Source organism: Cydia strobilella, chromosome 25 (assembly GCF_947568885.1).
Source record: "Cydia strobilella chromosome 25, ilCydStro3.1, whole genome shotgun sequence".
Lineage (NCBI taxonomy): Eukaryota > Metazoa > Arthropoda > Insecta > Lepidoptera > Tortricidae > Cydia > Cydia strobilella.
The window spans coordinates 8,443,450-8,460,908 of NC_086065.1; the positions used below are offsets into that span (position 1 = coordinate 8,443,450).

At 41.8% G+C, this 17,459-nt stretch overlaps 1 protein-coding gene across 2 annotated transcripts in view; it reads left to right on the plus strand.

Moving 5' to 3' along the window:
- The window catches only part of LOC134752666 (synaptic vesicle glycoprotein 2A-like), a 30,118-nt gene that overhangs the window by 728 nt on the left and 11,931 nt on the right, over positions 1–17,459 (plus strand). Inside the window, exons 1-9 of one of the 2 annotated variants that reach the window (XM_063688343.1) lie at positions 778–1,251; positions 2,485–2,621; positions 3,060–3,199; positions 3,609–3,756; positions 8,843–9,005; positions 10,779–10,997; positions 11,809–11,929; positions 13,659–13,784; positions 14,850–14,942. In XM_063688343.1, coding sequence (XP_063544413.1) covers positions 2,513–2,621; positions 3,060–3,199; positions 3,609–3,756; positions 8,843–9,005; positions 10,779–10,997; positions 11,809–11,929; positions 13,659–13,784; positions 14,850–14,942 — 1,119 coding nt within the window. In that variant the 5' untranslated portion in view covers positions 778–1,251; positions 2,485–2,512. Of the gene's footprint in view, positions 1–777; positions 1,252–2,484; positions 2,622–3,059; positions 3,200–3,608; positions 3,757–8,842; positions 9,006–10,778; positions 10,998–11,808; positions 11,930–13,658; positions 13,785–14,849; positions 14,943–17,459 lie in introns of those variants that run through there. The other variant, XM_063688342.1, reaches the window with a different exon arrangement.

The following is a 17,459-nucleotide window of genomic DNA, read 5'->3' on the forward strand; positions in this document are numbered from 1 at the left end:
GCAATGTTTTGTCTGCTATTTCCAATGCTTATTTTAACTTTATCATTCGTTCGTATAATTATTTGCCTACCATAATATAACATCGTTTAAAATAACCCGGAAATTGTATTCTATTGAAACAAAAATGTCCTTTTATCCATAATTATTATTTGCTATATATGCTTTTGCTATTACTCAATCGGTACAACTTATATCTAGGTACTTATTATGTTTAACTTGACCTTTATACTAAAACATAAGTACCTACCTCTACAATATAATAATTCAGGTCGTTGCATTCTCCGACGAGACATCTATATATAGCTCACTTAAGTGCAAATACGGCGCTGATGTTTTTAATGTTATCTATAAACTACTTCATTTGTAAATAACTGCAAATGCGTGTCACGAGTTGAAACATTGTAAGGTCTTGAAATTGTATTAAAGGTTACTTAAAATTTTAAGACCGACAAAATTGCGCGCGGAGGCTAGTAAATAACAAATAAACAGTGGGAAATATTTTCTGATTGTGATATTACACATAAAAAATGTTTTGCTTTTATCAGACTTAATCGATACTTAGCGCAACACTATTTGTTTAAAAAGCAATCATTCACTCAAAAATAATGCAGCTGAATTAAAAAACGTCACATAATCATGCACTATTCCTTTTTATCTTGACAAGTAACCTCTTAAGTTACACACCTTCTAAAATAATACGGGTAATATAGTTATTATCTTATCATTCATTCATATTTATTTGCACTTGCACTCTTGCAGTCAGGTTAGAACGCTTGTATACGAAAGAGTGATTGTTTATTTTTTCTAAAAGAGAGATATATATATGTATATTTCCATGTGTTTATTGAATATAAAGAAACTAATTTAATTTGCCGAGTTATTGCAAAAAAAGTCAAGTGACACTTGTTCCGTGTGTGTGTTTAATGTTTATGTCTAGTGACTAGTCTAGTGAACATATTTAAAAAGTTTTTCTTTTTTTTAAACACTCATTCAATTTCTCAAATATGACGTTACAGCGGTCATAATCAATTTATATTCAATTAAAGAGCACTATGTTCGCGTAATGCGATTTATTCTGTTATAAAGTGCATACAGTGTCGTACATGGCGTAGTTTTGTGATCCCCTGCGCGTTCTAAATTGGTTAAATGCGACTAACGCCCACCGCACTTTCCTGAATTTGTCACCAACCACTGAGCCAACCACATAGTCAAGTCGTTTGTAAAGCATTATTGTGAAAGTTTACTACCAAAGTAAGTGCATTTGTTTGTCTACAAACAGAAACTAATGTTCTCTTAAGTTTGTACTAAAAACATTTCACACTTAAGTAAATTCGACAAAGTTTTGCGTATTATTTTAATAATATACACCTAATCACTAAAGTATATATATTTTATTGATAACAATGCTTTGCTTGTTTGTACTTATTTCATATTGATAAGATTACTAGTAGGTAGGTACTCACCTATATACATTTGGGTTTGATAATAGTAATTCAATGCAATTTCGTTTATTAACTTTATAGTCACAGTTAACGGTTGGCCTAAAGCAAAGGGCAAAGCAAAAAATACTTAGATTTTTTTTAGTAGGTACAATAACATGTCTGTTCTGGCGCTCTGTTTGATCGCGGTCAACCTAACACACTCCTCCTCGCTTCGCTCGTCGTCGCACCTATCTTGTCTCTGTTACTTAAATTTACTGTTCCAAAAGATTGCTTTTTATTTCTCAAGTAGGGGTAGGGGTTGTCAAGGGGGGGTAGGGGTTTCAACTTGCGGGTCAAATATCTCGGCCATTTTTGATTTTAGAGAAAAGTTTTTCCTCCAAAACATGCTTATTTTAGCGTATTCTCTACGATAACACAATAAAAAACAGGTGTCATAATAACATCACTCCCTTTGCTTTAGTCCAACCTCAGGGGGTGCAAATTTGGTGACTGCCTCGGGCGCCATATCCTCTAGCTACGCCCCTGCTTCACTAAGCCCCTTTTGCATGTACTTAGTTGTGTACAGGTGACAAAACACATCTATTGTAGAACCTGAATTATCCGAAGTTTATCCGAACCAATTAGTTTGGATAATCAAAAGTTCAGATCATAGAAATTTGGGTTTTTGGGACAAACTCGAACATAAAAAACATGTTTTTCACACAAAAACAGTAAAAAATAACAATAAAATTACAAAATTCTTTATTTCATAAAAATGTACATTTTTGTGATACAGGGGATGAAGCCGCCCGGTAAGCAAACAATGCTTGTGTTGGGAGGCAGTATTACATTATTATATTTGCTCTTCCCTAGGTTTATAAGTATTACATTATTATATTTTATTTTATGTGAGGAAAACTATTATAAGTACAGATATAGGTAATTATACGGAATTACTAGTTAATAGATATTTAACTTAATTCTAAGACATGCATTAACAGATTAAGTACAGTATATAAAAATTTTGATTTGTTTACTAAACAAATGTACTGATTTCTTCCAGATGTGTCACATAACAACGAGCGAGAAACATGGCGGAGGAACAGGCGTGCCTCGTGCACGCTCGCTCTGACTCCGACTCGCCCAAGAGCTTCGGGTCCATAGCTCGCACCATGGCTTACACAGAGGACAGACTGACTGGTACGTCCTATATGTATACTGTAGCACATAACTTATTAATAATATGTTTTATCATATCTCCCATAAGGAGTAGACTCTGATTGCAGCAAAAACCTCCCATACAACTTATTATTTATTAAGTAAGGAAACTGATGGAGTAAGCACTTTAAGCCATTCACCGCTAATCACGCACGACACGTTGTTGTTTTGCCTCTACAAAGCATTTTCGCTACATACCGGGAAACCCATGTTATCAGCTACGACGTAGCGCTACGGCCATAGTTCAGCAGTGAATGTGTAAACTTATTTCTCTATTCTTATACAGAAAACATACTGAGGGGTCCCATATGTGGCACATAGTGGACTTAAGTGGACTAATTGACTGAGCGAGTGTATATTATGGTTAGTTATATTTATTTACAGATTATCGTGCTTTACTTATTTGTTTAATTTTTTTAGGTACAGATGGCACCGGTGAACCGGGTGCAGTCAGCATGACTGTCAACCCACCTGAACCCATGGATAATGAAAGTGGCGAGCTCATAGACTATAGCGACACCAGCGCTTTAGACCAGTTCCACGAGGACGCGCTGAGACAGGTGAGGCCCAGTGTTCCATTTATGGAACATGCATGTACACCATACATGGAACATTATACTGATCCTATGGACAATGTGAGCGGGGAACTCATAGACTATAGCGGTACTAGCGCATTATCAACGAAATCAACGAAATTCGTAATAAAACGCTGTATTCGGTTCCTTGTAATTCTTGAAGTAAAATCTTGAGATGAGATGTATAGTCAAAGAATTAAATTTCCTATCCATTTTGTACTTTGTCACAGTGACAATAGTATGAGGTCTCTTTCGACTTCCATATTGATTGTCACTGTGAAAAGGTACCAAATGGGTCGGAAATTAAATTATTTGACAGTATTATTATAGTCATAAATGATTTAATAATTTTTTGTAAAGTCATTTCTCTTGTTAAACAATATTTCCTTTTCAGGCCGGTTGTGGTATAGCCCAACTGAAGGTGTACCTAGCATGCAGCCTAGCGCTCGCCGGCGCGACCCTAGAACTTTCGGCAGTGCCCTTCGTGTTACCTTCATGTGAGATAGAACTGTGTATACTGCCACACGAGAAGAACTGGCTTGGTGAGTTTCATAAACTTATGTTTCATATTTGGGACGTTATGATAAATGATGTTCCATATATGGAACCAGAACAACTGAAGGTGTAACTAGTATGCAGCCTATCGCTCGCCTGCGCGACCCTAGAACTTTCAGCAGTGCCCTTATTGTTACCCTCGTGTGAGATCGAACTGTGCATACTGTCGCACGAGAAGAGTTCTTGGCTTGGTGTATTAACTTATGTTCCATATATGGTACGTTATGATATGATTTATTTTATTTATGATATGATAAATGATGTTCCATATATGGAACCAGCCTAACTAAAGGCCTAGCCTAATCGGAACACGATAACGAATATGTCCTTAAACTGATACCCACTATTTTTGTTACACCTTGTATATACAAACACTAACATTCCATATGTGTTCAATATTTGGATTTGTTATACCTATTTTGTGTTATATATGAGACCTACGGCCACTGAAGAAAGAGTGAATTGTCTTGTCACTCGTGTCAATGTCATTCAATAAAATAACGTAAACATTTACATATGTTATTATTAATATAAATTATGAATACATAAAACTGGCGACGAGGATGGAGGAATTAGAACGCTTTACGCGCCTGCGGGCATCGGTACGTGGTCAACTTACAAAATTAGACCAACAACTACAACAATTACACATAACATCAGACTTTGAAATATGTCAACGGCTTACAAGCCTTGAAAATTACGAGAAAAAGTTTGACAACATCCAGAATGAAATAGAGTCACGAACAGATAGTATAGAAACCGAAATCGAGCAACGCCACACAACAGAGGAAAGTATTTTGCAATTAAAATTGAAGTTACACGGCTTACGCCCTACCCCCGCTGTCGATGCATCCTCAACTTACGTGTCGGTATCGCAGCACGCTCGGAGTCTTGAAAGCACGCGCGATAATACGTCCGTGGCTGTACACCGACCCAAGATCACATTTCAACCATACAATGATCGCGAAGACTTCACAAATTTCATACGAAGGTTGGAAACATACATGAAATTAAATATCTGTGAAGATTCAAGAACCCGGACGCTAATGCTTTTAAGCTCTATACCACCAGACTTACACCAAAAAGCCTACGACTTATTTGCACCCGACGATCCATGTGAAATGGATTTCAATCATATTGCCAAAATGTTGAAAGATTATGTAGATCCAAAGCCTAGCGTATGGGCTTGCCAGCATAAATTTATTACGCGAGTACAAGATACACATGAATCAGTCATGCTTTATACCTCTGAATTGAAACGTTTGTGTCAAGATTGCGAGTTTTCGTGTATTCACTGCAAGAAATCAATCTGCGATCAATTTCTTACTCTACAATTTATAAGAGGTTTACGCGACAACGATATAAGAACAAAACTCTTACAGGAAGTAAAAGTATCAAGTTTCACAGACGTAGTAAAAAATGCAACTACACTCGAACTGGCAAAATCGGACAGTAGTTACATGTCGCCTGCACACTGCTCTACGCAAGAACCGAAAGATCAACACTTCATTAAAACTGGATTCAATAATTTTAAACGTAAAATGGATAACAAACCTCTTTCGATTAAAGATTTAAAGGGGAAATGTTTCCGTTGCGGAAGTCAAGAACATCAAGCGAATACGTGTCGAAGCATAAATGACATATGTACCAAGTGCAAACGAAAAGGCCATCTTGCTCGAGTTTGTTTACGATCTATGCAAGCCAGCAAACAAATAGAACATGAACTTGCGGAAGAACACGACGTGGATAGCTCGTCTGAAACAGTCGATGACAACACACCCTGGGATATGAACTTGATACAATCGTGTAGGACAGACAAGTTAATGATAAACGTGTCTCTCAACAACAGGGACACCGTCATGGAAGTAGATACAGGTGCGGCCCTGTCGTCCATGTCTTACAAGGATTTTAAGAAATTAAATACAGGGTGTAAAATATACAAAACTAAAATTACAATGAGAACATATACGAAGGAAGTCTTCGTACCATTTGGCGTAGCTTATGTTACATGCAAATACAAGGATAAAATTTTTGACGGAAAACTTTACATTATGAAGCAAGACTTGGACGCTATCTTTGGTCGAACATGGATACGCGCAATAAACCTATTTGACATGGACAATATCAATCAAGTCAACTTAGAAACACATCCAGAAGTCGAAAAACTTATGTCTGAATATTCCAATGTATTTGATGGTACCCTAGGTTGTATACCTAACTACAAAGGTCGTCTCACCTTGAATGAAAATTCAACGCCAATCTTTGTCAAACCTAGACGCATTCCATATGCGCTAAAGGATAAGGTAGATGACGAAATAGAACGATTATGTAAACAAGGAGTCATTACAAAGATTGACAACTCAGAATGGGGAACACCTGTTGTACCGATTGTCAAACCTAACGGTAGCATACGCTTATGCGCAGATTATAAAGTTACCCTAAATAAAGTCATTAAAGATGAACAGTACCCCATCCCTATCATAGAAGACATCCTTGTAGAGATGAATGGCGGAGAGTTGTTCTGTACATTAGACCTTAGCCAAGCCTATTTACACATGATGATGGACGAAGAAAGTGCCATGATGCAGACCCTCAGCACACACAAGGGAACTTTTAAAGTAAACAGACTCATGTTTGGGGTCAAAGTAGCCCCAAATTTATGGCAAAAGTTCATGGATCGACTCCTACAAGGAATCACTGGCGTTAAATGCTTTTTCGATGACATCATCATCCAAGGAGCTACAGAAAAACAACTGCTGGCTAGACTACGACAAGTATTACAAAAACTAAACGAAAACAACTTGAAACTTAACAAAGAAAAATGCCATTTTATGAAGGCGAGCATCGAATATTTAGGACATATTATAGATAAAAATGGTTTACACAAAAATAAAAACAAAGTAAAGGCTATTACAGATACTAAACCACCCAGTAACGTAAATGAATTAAGGATTTTTTTAGGCATGGCTAATTATTATAACAAATTCATACCGAACTTAGCTTCAATATCTACGCCTTTGAATAACCTGCTTAAGAAAAACGCACACTTCGTGTGGACTCGCCAATGTAACGAAAGTTTCAATAGGATCAAAAAAGAAATACTCAGCGATAGGGTTTTGACCCACTTCAATCCAGAACATCCACTGGTTTTAGCTACAGATGCATCACCTACGGGACTTGGAGCTGTTCTATCGCACCGCTTACCCGATGGTTCTGATAGACCTATAGCATTCGCATCCCGCTCATTAACAAGTAGCGAGAAAAAGTACAGCCAAATAGACAAGGAAGCTACATCGCTGTTCTGGGGCCTTAAAAAGTTCTTCCACTATTGCTACGGACGAAAATTCATACTTGTGACTGATCACAAGCCACTAACTACTATTTTTCATCCACACAAGACTTTGCCAGCAATGAGCACAATGAGGCTTTTCCACTACGCGCATTTTCTATCCGGCTTCAATTACACAATCGAGTACCGGACTTCGAACGATAACAGCAATGCTGACTATTTGTCAAGATTCCCAGTAGATACAATAGCTCCCAATATAATTGATGTACATACTGCATTTCAACTAAATCAAATAAATACAATCACGGTTGACCGGGGGAAAATTGCTGAAGAAACCTTAAAAGATACCGAATACAGCAGCCTGTTACAAGCGTTGATGGCGGGTACGACTGTTCGCAGATATGGCTACAATGATAATGAACTTACTATTCAAGATGGATGTCTCTTAAAGGGAGTGCGAGTCATGATACCTGTAGCGCTGAGAAAACGGGTATTAGATGAGTTACACTCGGGACACCTCGGTATGGTGAGGATGAAATTACTAGCACGAGGCTACGTCTACTGGAAAAATATGGACAAGGACTTAGAAGAGATGGTTAGAAACTGTCGTGAGTGTCGGCTACACCAAAACGAGCCTCCACCGGTTACACTACACCACTGGGAGCCTCCGACAGGCCCGTGGCAGCGACTCCATATTGATTTCGCGGGACCTCTGAAGGGACAGTCATTGCTTATAGTTGTCGATGCTTACACCAAATGGGTTGAAATCTTCCCAACCAAAACGACAACCAGCTCTTGGTGTATCAGAAAATTACATGAGATTTTTCTTACGTTTGGGTTCCCCTTAACACTTGTTTCTGACAATGGACGTCAGTTCATTTCAACAGAGTTCGAAAACTACCTTAAAGAAAAAGGAGTAGTACATAAAACATCCGCACCGTACCATCCAGCTACGAATGGGCAAGCCGAGAAATATGTTCAGACCATAAAAAAGACTCTAAATTGCATGAACGCTGAACCAGGTAATCTGCATGACAAAATTCTAGCAGTAAAGGAACGCTTATTAAGAACCCCGAGTACTACAACCGGCAAGAGCCCATATGAACTTATGTTTAGCAGAACAATAAGAAACATGTTGCACGTGCAGTTCAAGACCAGGGGGGAAGATGTGGGGGCAAGGCCCGAAAGATCTGAAGAAAACCGCATCGTGCGCTCATTTACCGTTGGCCAGAGGGTTCAAGCTAGAGATTATACTAACGGACGTAATAAATGGCAATTTGGAACTGTAACTAAAACTCTAGGTCGGCTCCATTACGAGATAAGGATGGATTCTGGAGATACTTGGAAGAGACACATAGACCAGATGTTGTGCACCGTAATACCAATTCAAGATGCAGAAGACCGATCTTAGAGATTTGCGACGGAGGTGTTATACCTATTTTGTGTTATATATGAGACCTACGGCCACTGAAGAAAGAGTGAATTGTCTTGTCACTCGTGTCAATGTCATTCAATAAAATAACGTAAACATTTACATATGTTATTATTAATATAAATTATGAATACATAAAAGGATTGATAATGGTTAATTTAGCAAGTGCGCCCGTGTTTGGCGCCATGATACTTTAAAGGGGTGCAATTTAAACATGGTTGAGAAAATAATGGTATGGGGGTGATATGTCGGTAAAATTCCTCGTACATACTGTAAGTGGTTAATAGCTCCACCATAGGTGCCTAAACACATTGTATAAAGATTTGAGTAACTTTAAGAACATTGTCCGCAGTCCTGATCAGCCTGGTGGGCGGGTCGCTGGGCGGCGTGGGGTGGGGCGCTCTGGGCGCGCGGCTGGGACGGCGGCGCGCGCTGGTGTCGGCGCTGGCCGTCAACGCCGTGTTCGCCGCCGTCGCCGCCTTCATGCCCACCTACGGCACCTTCATGATGGCCAGGTGCGTGTAGCAACACTGTCCTCACCAGGCGGCGCCGGTGTCGGCGCTGGCCGTCAACGCCGTGTTCGCCGCCGTCGCCGCCTTCATGCCCACCTACGGCACCTTCATGATGGCCAGGTGCGTGTAGCAACACTGTCCTCACCAGGCGGCGCCGGTGTCGGCGCTGGCCGTCAACGCCGTGTTCGCCGCCGTCGCCGCCTTCATGCCCACCTACGGCACCTTCATGATGGCCAGGTGCGTGTAGCAACACTGTCCTCACCAGGCGGCGCCGGTGTCGGCGCTGGCCGTCAACGCCGTGTTCGCCGCCGTCGCCGCCTTCATGCCCACCTACGGCACCTTCATGATGGCCAGGTGCGTGTAGCAACACTGTCCTCACCAGGCGGCGCCGGTGTCGGCGCTGGCCGTCAACGCCGTGTTCGCCGCCGTCGCCGCCTTCATGCCCACCTACGGCACCTTCATGATGGCCAGGTGCGTGTAGCAACACTGTCCTCACCAGGCGGCGCCGGTGTCGGCGCTGGCCGTCAACGCCGTGTTCGCCGCCGTCGCCGCCTTCATGCCCACCTACGGCACCTTCATGATGGCCAGGTGCGTGTAGCAACACTGTCCTCACCAGGCGGCGCCGGTGTCGGCGCTGGCCGTCAACGCCGTGTTCGCCGCCGTCGCCGCCTTCATGCCCACCTACGGCACCTTCATGATGGCCAGGTGCGTGTAGCAACACTGTCCTCACCAGGCGGCGCCGGTGTCGGCGCTGGCCGTCAACGCCGTGTTCGCCGCCGTCGCCGCCTTCATGCCCACCTACGGCACCTTCATGATGGCCAGGTGCGTGTAGCAACACTGTCCTCACCAGGCGGCGCCGGTGTCGGCGCTGGCCGTCAACGCCGTGTTCGCCGCCGTCGCCGCCTTCATGCCCACCTACGGCACCTTCATGATGGCCAGGTGCGTGTAGCAACACTGTCCTCACCAGGCGGCGCCGGTGTCGGCGCTGGCCGTCAACGCCGTGTTCGCCGCCGTCGCCGCCTTCATGCCCACCTACGGCACCTTCATGATGGCCAGGTGCGTGTAGCAACACTGTCCTCACCAGGCGGCGCCGGTGTCGGCGCTGGCCGTCAACGCCGTGTTCGCCGCCGTCGCCGCCTTCATGCCCACCTACGGCACCTTCATGATGGCCAGGTGCGTGTAGCAACACCGTCCTCACCAGGCGGCGCCGGTGTCGGCGCTGGCCGTCAACGCCGTGTTCGCCGCCGTCGCCGCCTTCATGCCCACCTACGGCACCTTCATGATGGCCAGGTGCGTGTAGCAACACTGTCCTCACCAGGCGGCGCCGGTGTCGGCGCTGGCCGTCAACGCCGTGTTCGCCGCCGTCGCCGCCTTCATGCCCACCTACGGCACCTTCATGATGGCCAGGTGCGTGTAGCAACACTGTCCTCACCAGGCGGCGCCGGTGTCGGCGCTGGCCGTCAACGCCGTGTTCGCCGCCGTCGCCGCCTTCATGCCCACCTACGGCACCTTCATGATGGCCAGGTGCGTGTAGCAACACTGTCCTCACCAGGCGGCGCCGGTGTCGGCGCTGGCCGTCAACGCCGTGTTCGCCGCCGTCGCCGCCTTCATGCCCACCTACGGCACCTTCATGATGGCCAGGTGCGTGTAGCAACACTGTCCTCACCAGGCGGCGCCGGGGTCGGCGCTGGCCTTACAATACAAATATACAATATAAATACAATACAATAAGAATATTTTAACTCGACAATTATTAACCTTATTAACATTTTCCAGATTCTGCTCGGCCATCGGCTCAGGCGGTCTAGTGCCGACATGCTACTCCTACTGCTACGAGGTGTCCCCGCGCCCGCACCGCCGCCGCCTGCTGTCCATGCTAGTCATCGCCCACGGCGTGGGTGCTCTGCTAGCGGCCGCTCTCGCACATGCAGTGTTACCACCGACTGGGGCTGATGCTTTGTTGGACGATAAGGAGCATTTCTCTGCGTGGCACAGGTATTATACTTCTAAAGATAAGGATAAGATAAGGAGCATTTCTCTGTGGGGCACAGGTATTATACTTCTAAAGATAAGTAGCATTTCTCTGCGTGCCACAGGTATTATACTTCTAAAGATAAGGATAAGATAAGGAGCATTTCTCTGCGTGGCACAGGTATTATACTTCTAAAGATAAGGGTAAGATGAGGAGCATTTCTCTGTGGGGCACAGGTATTATACTTCTAAAGATAAGGAGCAATTCTCTGCGTGCCACAGATATTATTTTTCTAAAGATTAGAATAAGATGAGGAGCATTTCTCTGTGGGGCACAGGTATTATACTTCTAAAGATAAGGAGCATTTCTCTGCGTGCCACAGGTATTATACTTCTAAAGATAAGGATAAGATAAGGAGCATTTCTCTGCTTGGCACAGGTATTATACTTCTAAAGATAAGGATAAGATGAGGAGCATTTCTCTGTGGAGCACAGGTATTATACTTCTAAAGATAAGGAGCATTTCTCTGCGTGCCACAGGTATTATACTTCTAAAGATAAGGATAAGATAAGGAGCATTTCTCTATGTGGCACAGGTTTTATATATTTCTAAAGATAAGGATAAAATAGGGAGCATTTCTCTGCGTGGCACAGGTAAACTACCAAATTAGGTTAGTACAAATAGTACAGACATGCTATGTATATTGTTAGGAAGTATTGCTACGGCCCTACGGCCATTTTTTCGCCACCTTCTGTCCATTCTCCAGGGCCGGACTGACAAACATGATTAGTCTTAATATTACTTCACCCGGTCAATAATTATATTGTTGTTTAGGTATTTGCTGTTGTGTACGCTGCCAATCCTCGCATCGCTCGTGTCACTGATATGGACGCAGGAATCACCGCGGTATTTGCTAGATGTCGGCAGGGAAGTCGACGCCATGCTTGTTTATCAGGTATGTTACACACAACACATTACGTTATTTTTACAAGCTTTTTATTAACTTGCAATGTACCTATGTAAGTATGTATGTCTTAAATCCCGAAACCTCCCTGCATTACTGATGGGAGATTCCCTGACCACCCGTACCCTGGAGGAGGCATGGACCGCAGAATGGGAAGCCCTCAGAGACCAAGCCAACCCCTTCTCTGCTCTACCCCTGCGAGTACCCCCAGCAGGCATTAAGGAACCCCGTCGGGTGTGGTCCGCTCTTAACCGCCTAAGAACAGGAGTTGGCAACTGCGGCCACCACTGGTACAAATGGGGCGGGAGCTCCTCTTCTGCCTGTAGCTGCGGGCACCCGGATCAGACCATCAACCACATCATTCTGGAATGCCCTCTTACTAAATACACAGGCCATGTAGACGATTTTAAGATCCTGTCAGATGAAGCAGTCGCGTACCTGGGAAGGGCGAAATTCTTACTAACCATAAGTTTTGTTTTTAAATTATAATCCAGTGACATGTTCATGTGCCATACGATAAATAAAAGTATGTATGTAACATGTTTGTAAGGATCAAATCTTGCAAGTTAAATTTGACCCACTTCCCGGTTTCCGTTGAAGCTGAAAAATTGCAGACATATGTAAATCGTGTGACAATGCAATATTATGGTACCATCGAGCTGATCTGATGATGAAGACAGGAGGTGGCCATAGGAACTCTAATTGTGTTTGGGGTTTTTAGAATTGCCTCGATGAGTATTAGTTGTTCGTGGAAAGAAAAGTACAGTCAGCGATAAAAGCTTGTACCAAAAATGAAATTTTTGCCAAAAACTTATTAATACTAGCAACACAACCTTCACAATTTATACACCTAAACCTTCTTCAAAAATTACTCTATTAATAGGTGAAAACCGCATGAAAATTCGTTTAGTAGTTTTTGAGTTTATCGCGAACGTACATACACACAGACAGAGTTTTCATTTTTATAAAGTCGGTTACACAACAACAAAAAATAACAATTCAACACAACAACAAAAAACAATTCAACACAAACAACATCACAACATAAAACAACAAAACACAAACACAACAAACAACAACACACAACAACAAACAACAAAACACAACAAACAAGAATCAAGAATCAAATGTTTTATTCGTGAACTTAAAACTAAAATTACATACAGCAGTATAACTAAAATTATAAGCATATATAAAATAGATAGGAGTTAAAGTTTACCACGAAAATGGTCTCGCCTCGACCCGAAAATCAGCGTTGATCTTCCGGCGAGACCATTAATAACTGCATCAATACTGATATTTAGATTAAGGTAATATTTGTAAAAGGCCTTTGCCAAAGGGCAGACTGACAATGGAAACGTCCCGGATGTCAGAAACACAAATTAGAATAAGTGAAATATATATATAAAGATATTTTTTATTGTTAAAAAAATAAGTCAGTAATAAAGGCTTTATTTATTTATTAATATTTGTAAAACTTGACAATTTAAAAGTGTATGTATGTATGTATGTATGTAAACACTTTATTGTACATAAGACAGATTACAAACACAATAAAAACCTAGCCCTAGGCCTAGCAATAAGTGCTTGTTGCTAGGCCTATTTGAATAAAGAATATTTTGACTTTGACTTTGACATTTTGGACCACGATCGCAGCCGTACGACACGGCCCAACCATAAGCTGAACGCAACCTTTGCAGCATTATATTTGTTGTTCCAGAGCATCCACAGCAGCAACCGGGCCGGCTGGTGCGCGTCGGGCTCCGCCGAGTACCGCCCCGGGGCGCCGCAGCTGCCCCCCAAGCGGCCCCAGGCCTTGCACCACGTCAGGCACACTGTTAAAATGGTAACACTTTATTTTCATCACACTCGCTCGAAAAAGATCTCATTTCATGCAGGTGGACTGAAGGACGAAGGCCTATATTAGACTTATATTGACCGGGATATAGACCGTGATTACCTTTTTTATTATTTATGAGCTCCCGATATTTCGACGCAGTTACATGCATCATGTTCACGGGTGACTGAAGATATCGGGAGCTCATAAATAATACAAAAGGTAATCACGGTCTATATCCCGGTCAAATATAAGTCTAGTGAAACTAACCGTGAATCATTCAAAACTCTAAAGGCGTATATTGTTTCCGCGTGAGTTATAAATTGTGAAAAAAAGTTATAACTCACTCGTTTACTAGGCAAAAATGAGTTTTACTTATAAAATACTGACGTTTAAAAATTAATATTTTTATTTATGTTTAAAAATATTTAATTTGATAAATTTAATATCCGTTTAATATATTTTTACACATATTATCGATTCCCGAATTTCCCGATACCTAAAAGTTATGTATGTATGTATGTATAAACTCTTTATTGTACAAAGACATAGAACACAAATATGGCACAGAAATAGGCAGTACAAAGGCGAACTTATCCCTTTAAGGGATTTCTTCCAGTTAACCTTTGAGTAGATGAGAATTGATGAAGAACGGTAGACAAATATAGCACTGCGTACAATAGACTAGAGGAAAGTCAATAAATTTATAAAAGAGGGCGAAAATAAATAAAATAAGATAAAAATTTGAAGTAACAGTATAACAAATATATATAATACCTACGTTTTATAAAATAAATATACATCCATAGTCACAAACAGTTAATTCTGGTCCGATAGCCACAGTTTCCTTAACTGCCCCTTAAGCGATGCAACGGACCGCGATTTCCTTAAGGAGGGAGACAACTCATTCCAAAGCTGAACCGCTCGAGTTATCTTGGAGAGATCGCTTTTTAACGATAAGACCGCTTGTTGTTTACCTCTACTTCTGTTTGTTCCTGTATTTTTTTTTTGTGAGGTGTGAATAAAGAGTATTTGTATTGTTTTTGTATTTTAATGTATATTTTTTGTTCGCAGTTCTGGCAAGCGTTCTTCCAGCTGTTTTCGAGCGCGTACAGAAACACCACGTTTTCCCTCGGCGGCGTCATGCTTTTCTCCATGGCTATACAGGTATACTATAGTCTGCATTTTACATACAGAGGGAATATATTTCCCACCTGATTTTGAACTTAAAAAAATAAATAAAAAGTCATTTATTGTCGCAGTAAAAAAAAACAGTAGTAGGTACAAGCTTAAATTAAAACAGTTTTTTTTTTTTCGTATTTTTTTTAATAGGTACATATTTAAAGCAATGTTTTACATTATACAAGTAGGAACTAAATAACTATTATACACGGTGTTTCATGACCCACTGAAAACCTAAAAACAATTTGTTCAGAATCGATAGGAGAATCGATCGCGCTATGTTTTAATGGGGGTAATTTATTTTTTATTATTTATTATTTTTACATGCCCATTCTACAGGTCTGTAATGCAACAATATCAATAACTAGCATTTGACACGTTATTTGTCAATGAGCAACACCCTTATCTGGCCATTGGTAAACCTTATCTCGTCGCACTAGTGTATGCGTTCCGGGTGTTGATGGGGTTGCCGCGATTTTGTAGTGCCTCTGGTATGTTTGCGGAGGCACAAGTTGACAGCTTTGCGGCGATAATGCGCAAGAGGTGCGCTTCACTGATGACCCAACAGCATTCTGGGCGTGTTCATGGAGCGCGAAAATGGCCCCATGCTCAACCGTTGACAGGGGTTGCATGCACTCGCCGTCTAGTTTTTAGTTTTAGTTTTTAGTTTTAGTTTTTAGTTTTAGTTTTTATGCGCTACTAACACTAGTAATAAGATTGTAATGTTTGCTAACCATGTATGGACCTTTTAGTCTGCAATAAATGATTTTTATTTTATTTATTATGCAAATGGTCTGTTAACAGTGTTTACGATGGTAACTAGCAATTGTTTGATATCACTAAAACGACGAAGCATCTTGTGTAGAATTACCAGTCGAATAGAATTGTTAAGAAAACTAAACAACTAATATTTTTTTAAATATTCATCGGATTAAAGAATCAATAATCAAGATGAGTTCAAAATAAAAAAAACTGTTGGGGTGTCTCAGGTTTTCAGTGGCTCAAGTAACACCGTGTATACATATATGACATTTAGAATTATAGTTAACAAGAATTATAATATTATAAATGCTGCGTGCCACAATAGGCTCAGGACACAGCGCTGTTATTCAGCCCGCACCTATCTCTTTGCTTTTTAAGAAAGATAAAACTTAAGATGAAACTTAAACTTACAAAGTAATAGGGTTCAAATTTGCATAATAGGGATGTTGACTATTTTTAGAACTGAAATAAAACTATGAAAACGGATTATATCGCGTATATTGAATTTATAATACATCCCGACGTTTCGAACCCTTTACAGCGTTCGTGGTCAACGGGTGACTGTAACGAACCACGAACGCTGTAATAAATTCAATATACGCGATATAATCCGTTTTCATAGTTTTATTTCATGAGTAAACTATCGCGGTAACCGAAGACAATATTATATTTTTAGAACTGTTTTCATTTTATAGATATACACGTAATTATTGCAAAAAAATTTTTTTTTAATTTTTATTAATAAATTTTTAATAAAAAATCGACGTTAATTAGTTTAGTGTTTAAATTTCGCGCAATAACGCTCCAAGCTGTCACGTGATCTTGATGACGTAACGATGTGATAAACAAACTGCTGTCAGTGCCAGAGGACCACCAGGAGTCGTAGCACGGTACGCTTATCACCATGCCTGTCACGTTCTAACAAGTATGTAAGTGCGAAAGCGACGGACTTAGTGATAGGGGAAACCATGCTGCGCGGGCAGGAGTCGTAGCACGGTACGCTTATCACCATGCCTGTCACGTTCTCACAAGTATGTGAGTGCGAAAGTGACGGACTTAGTGATAGGGGAAACCATGCTGCGCGGGCAGGAGTCGTAGCACGGTACGCTTATCACCATGCCTGTCACGTTCTCACAAGTATGTGAGTGCGAAAGTGACGGACTTAGTGATAGGGGAAACCATGCTGCGCGGGCAGGAGTCGTAGCACGGTACGCTTATCACCATGCCTGTCACGTTCTAACAAGTATGTGAGTGTGAAAGTGACAGACTTAGTGATAGGGGAAACCATGCTGCGCGGGCAGGAGTCGTAGCACGGTACGCTTATCACCATGCCTGTCACGTTCTAACAAGTATGTGAGTGTGAAAGTGACAGACTTAGTGATAGGGGAAACCATGCTGCGCGGGCAGGAGTCGTAGCACGGTACGCTTATCACCATGCCTGTCACGTTCTAACAAGTATGTGAGTGTGAAAGTGACAGACTTAGTGATAGGGGAAACCATGCTGCGCGGGCAGGAGTCGTAGCACGGTACGCTTATCACCATGCCTGTCACGTTCTAACAAGTATGTGAGTGCGAAAGTGACAGACTTAGTGATAGGGGAAACCATGCTGCGCGGGCAGGAGTCGTAGCACGGTACGCTTATCACCATGCCTGTCACGTTCTCACAAGTATGTGAGTGCGAAAGTGACGGACTTAGTGATAGGGGAAACCATGCTGCGCGGGCAGGAGTCGTAGCACGGT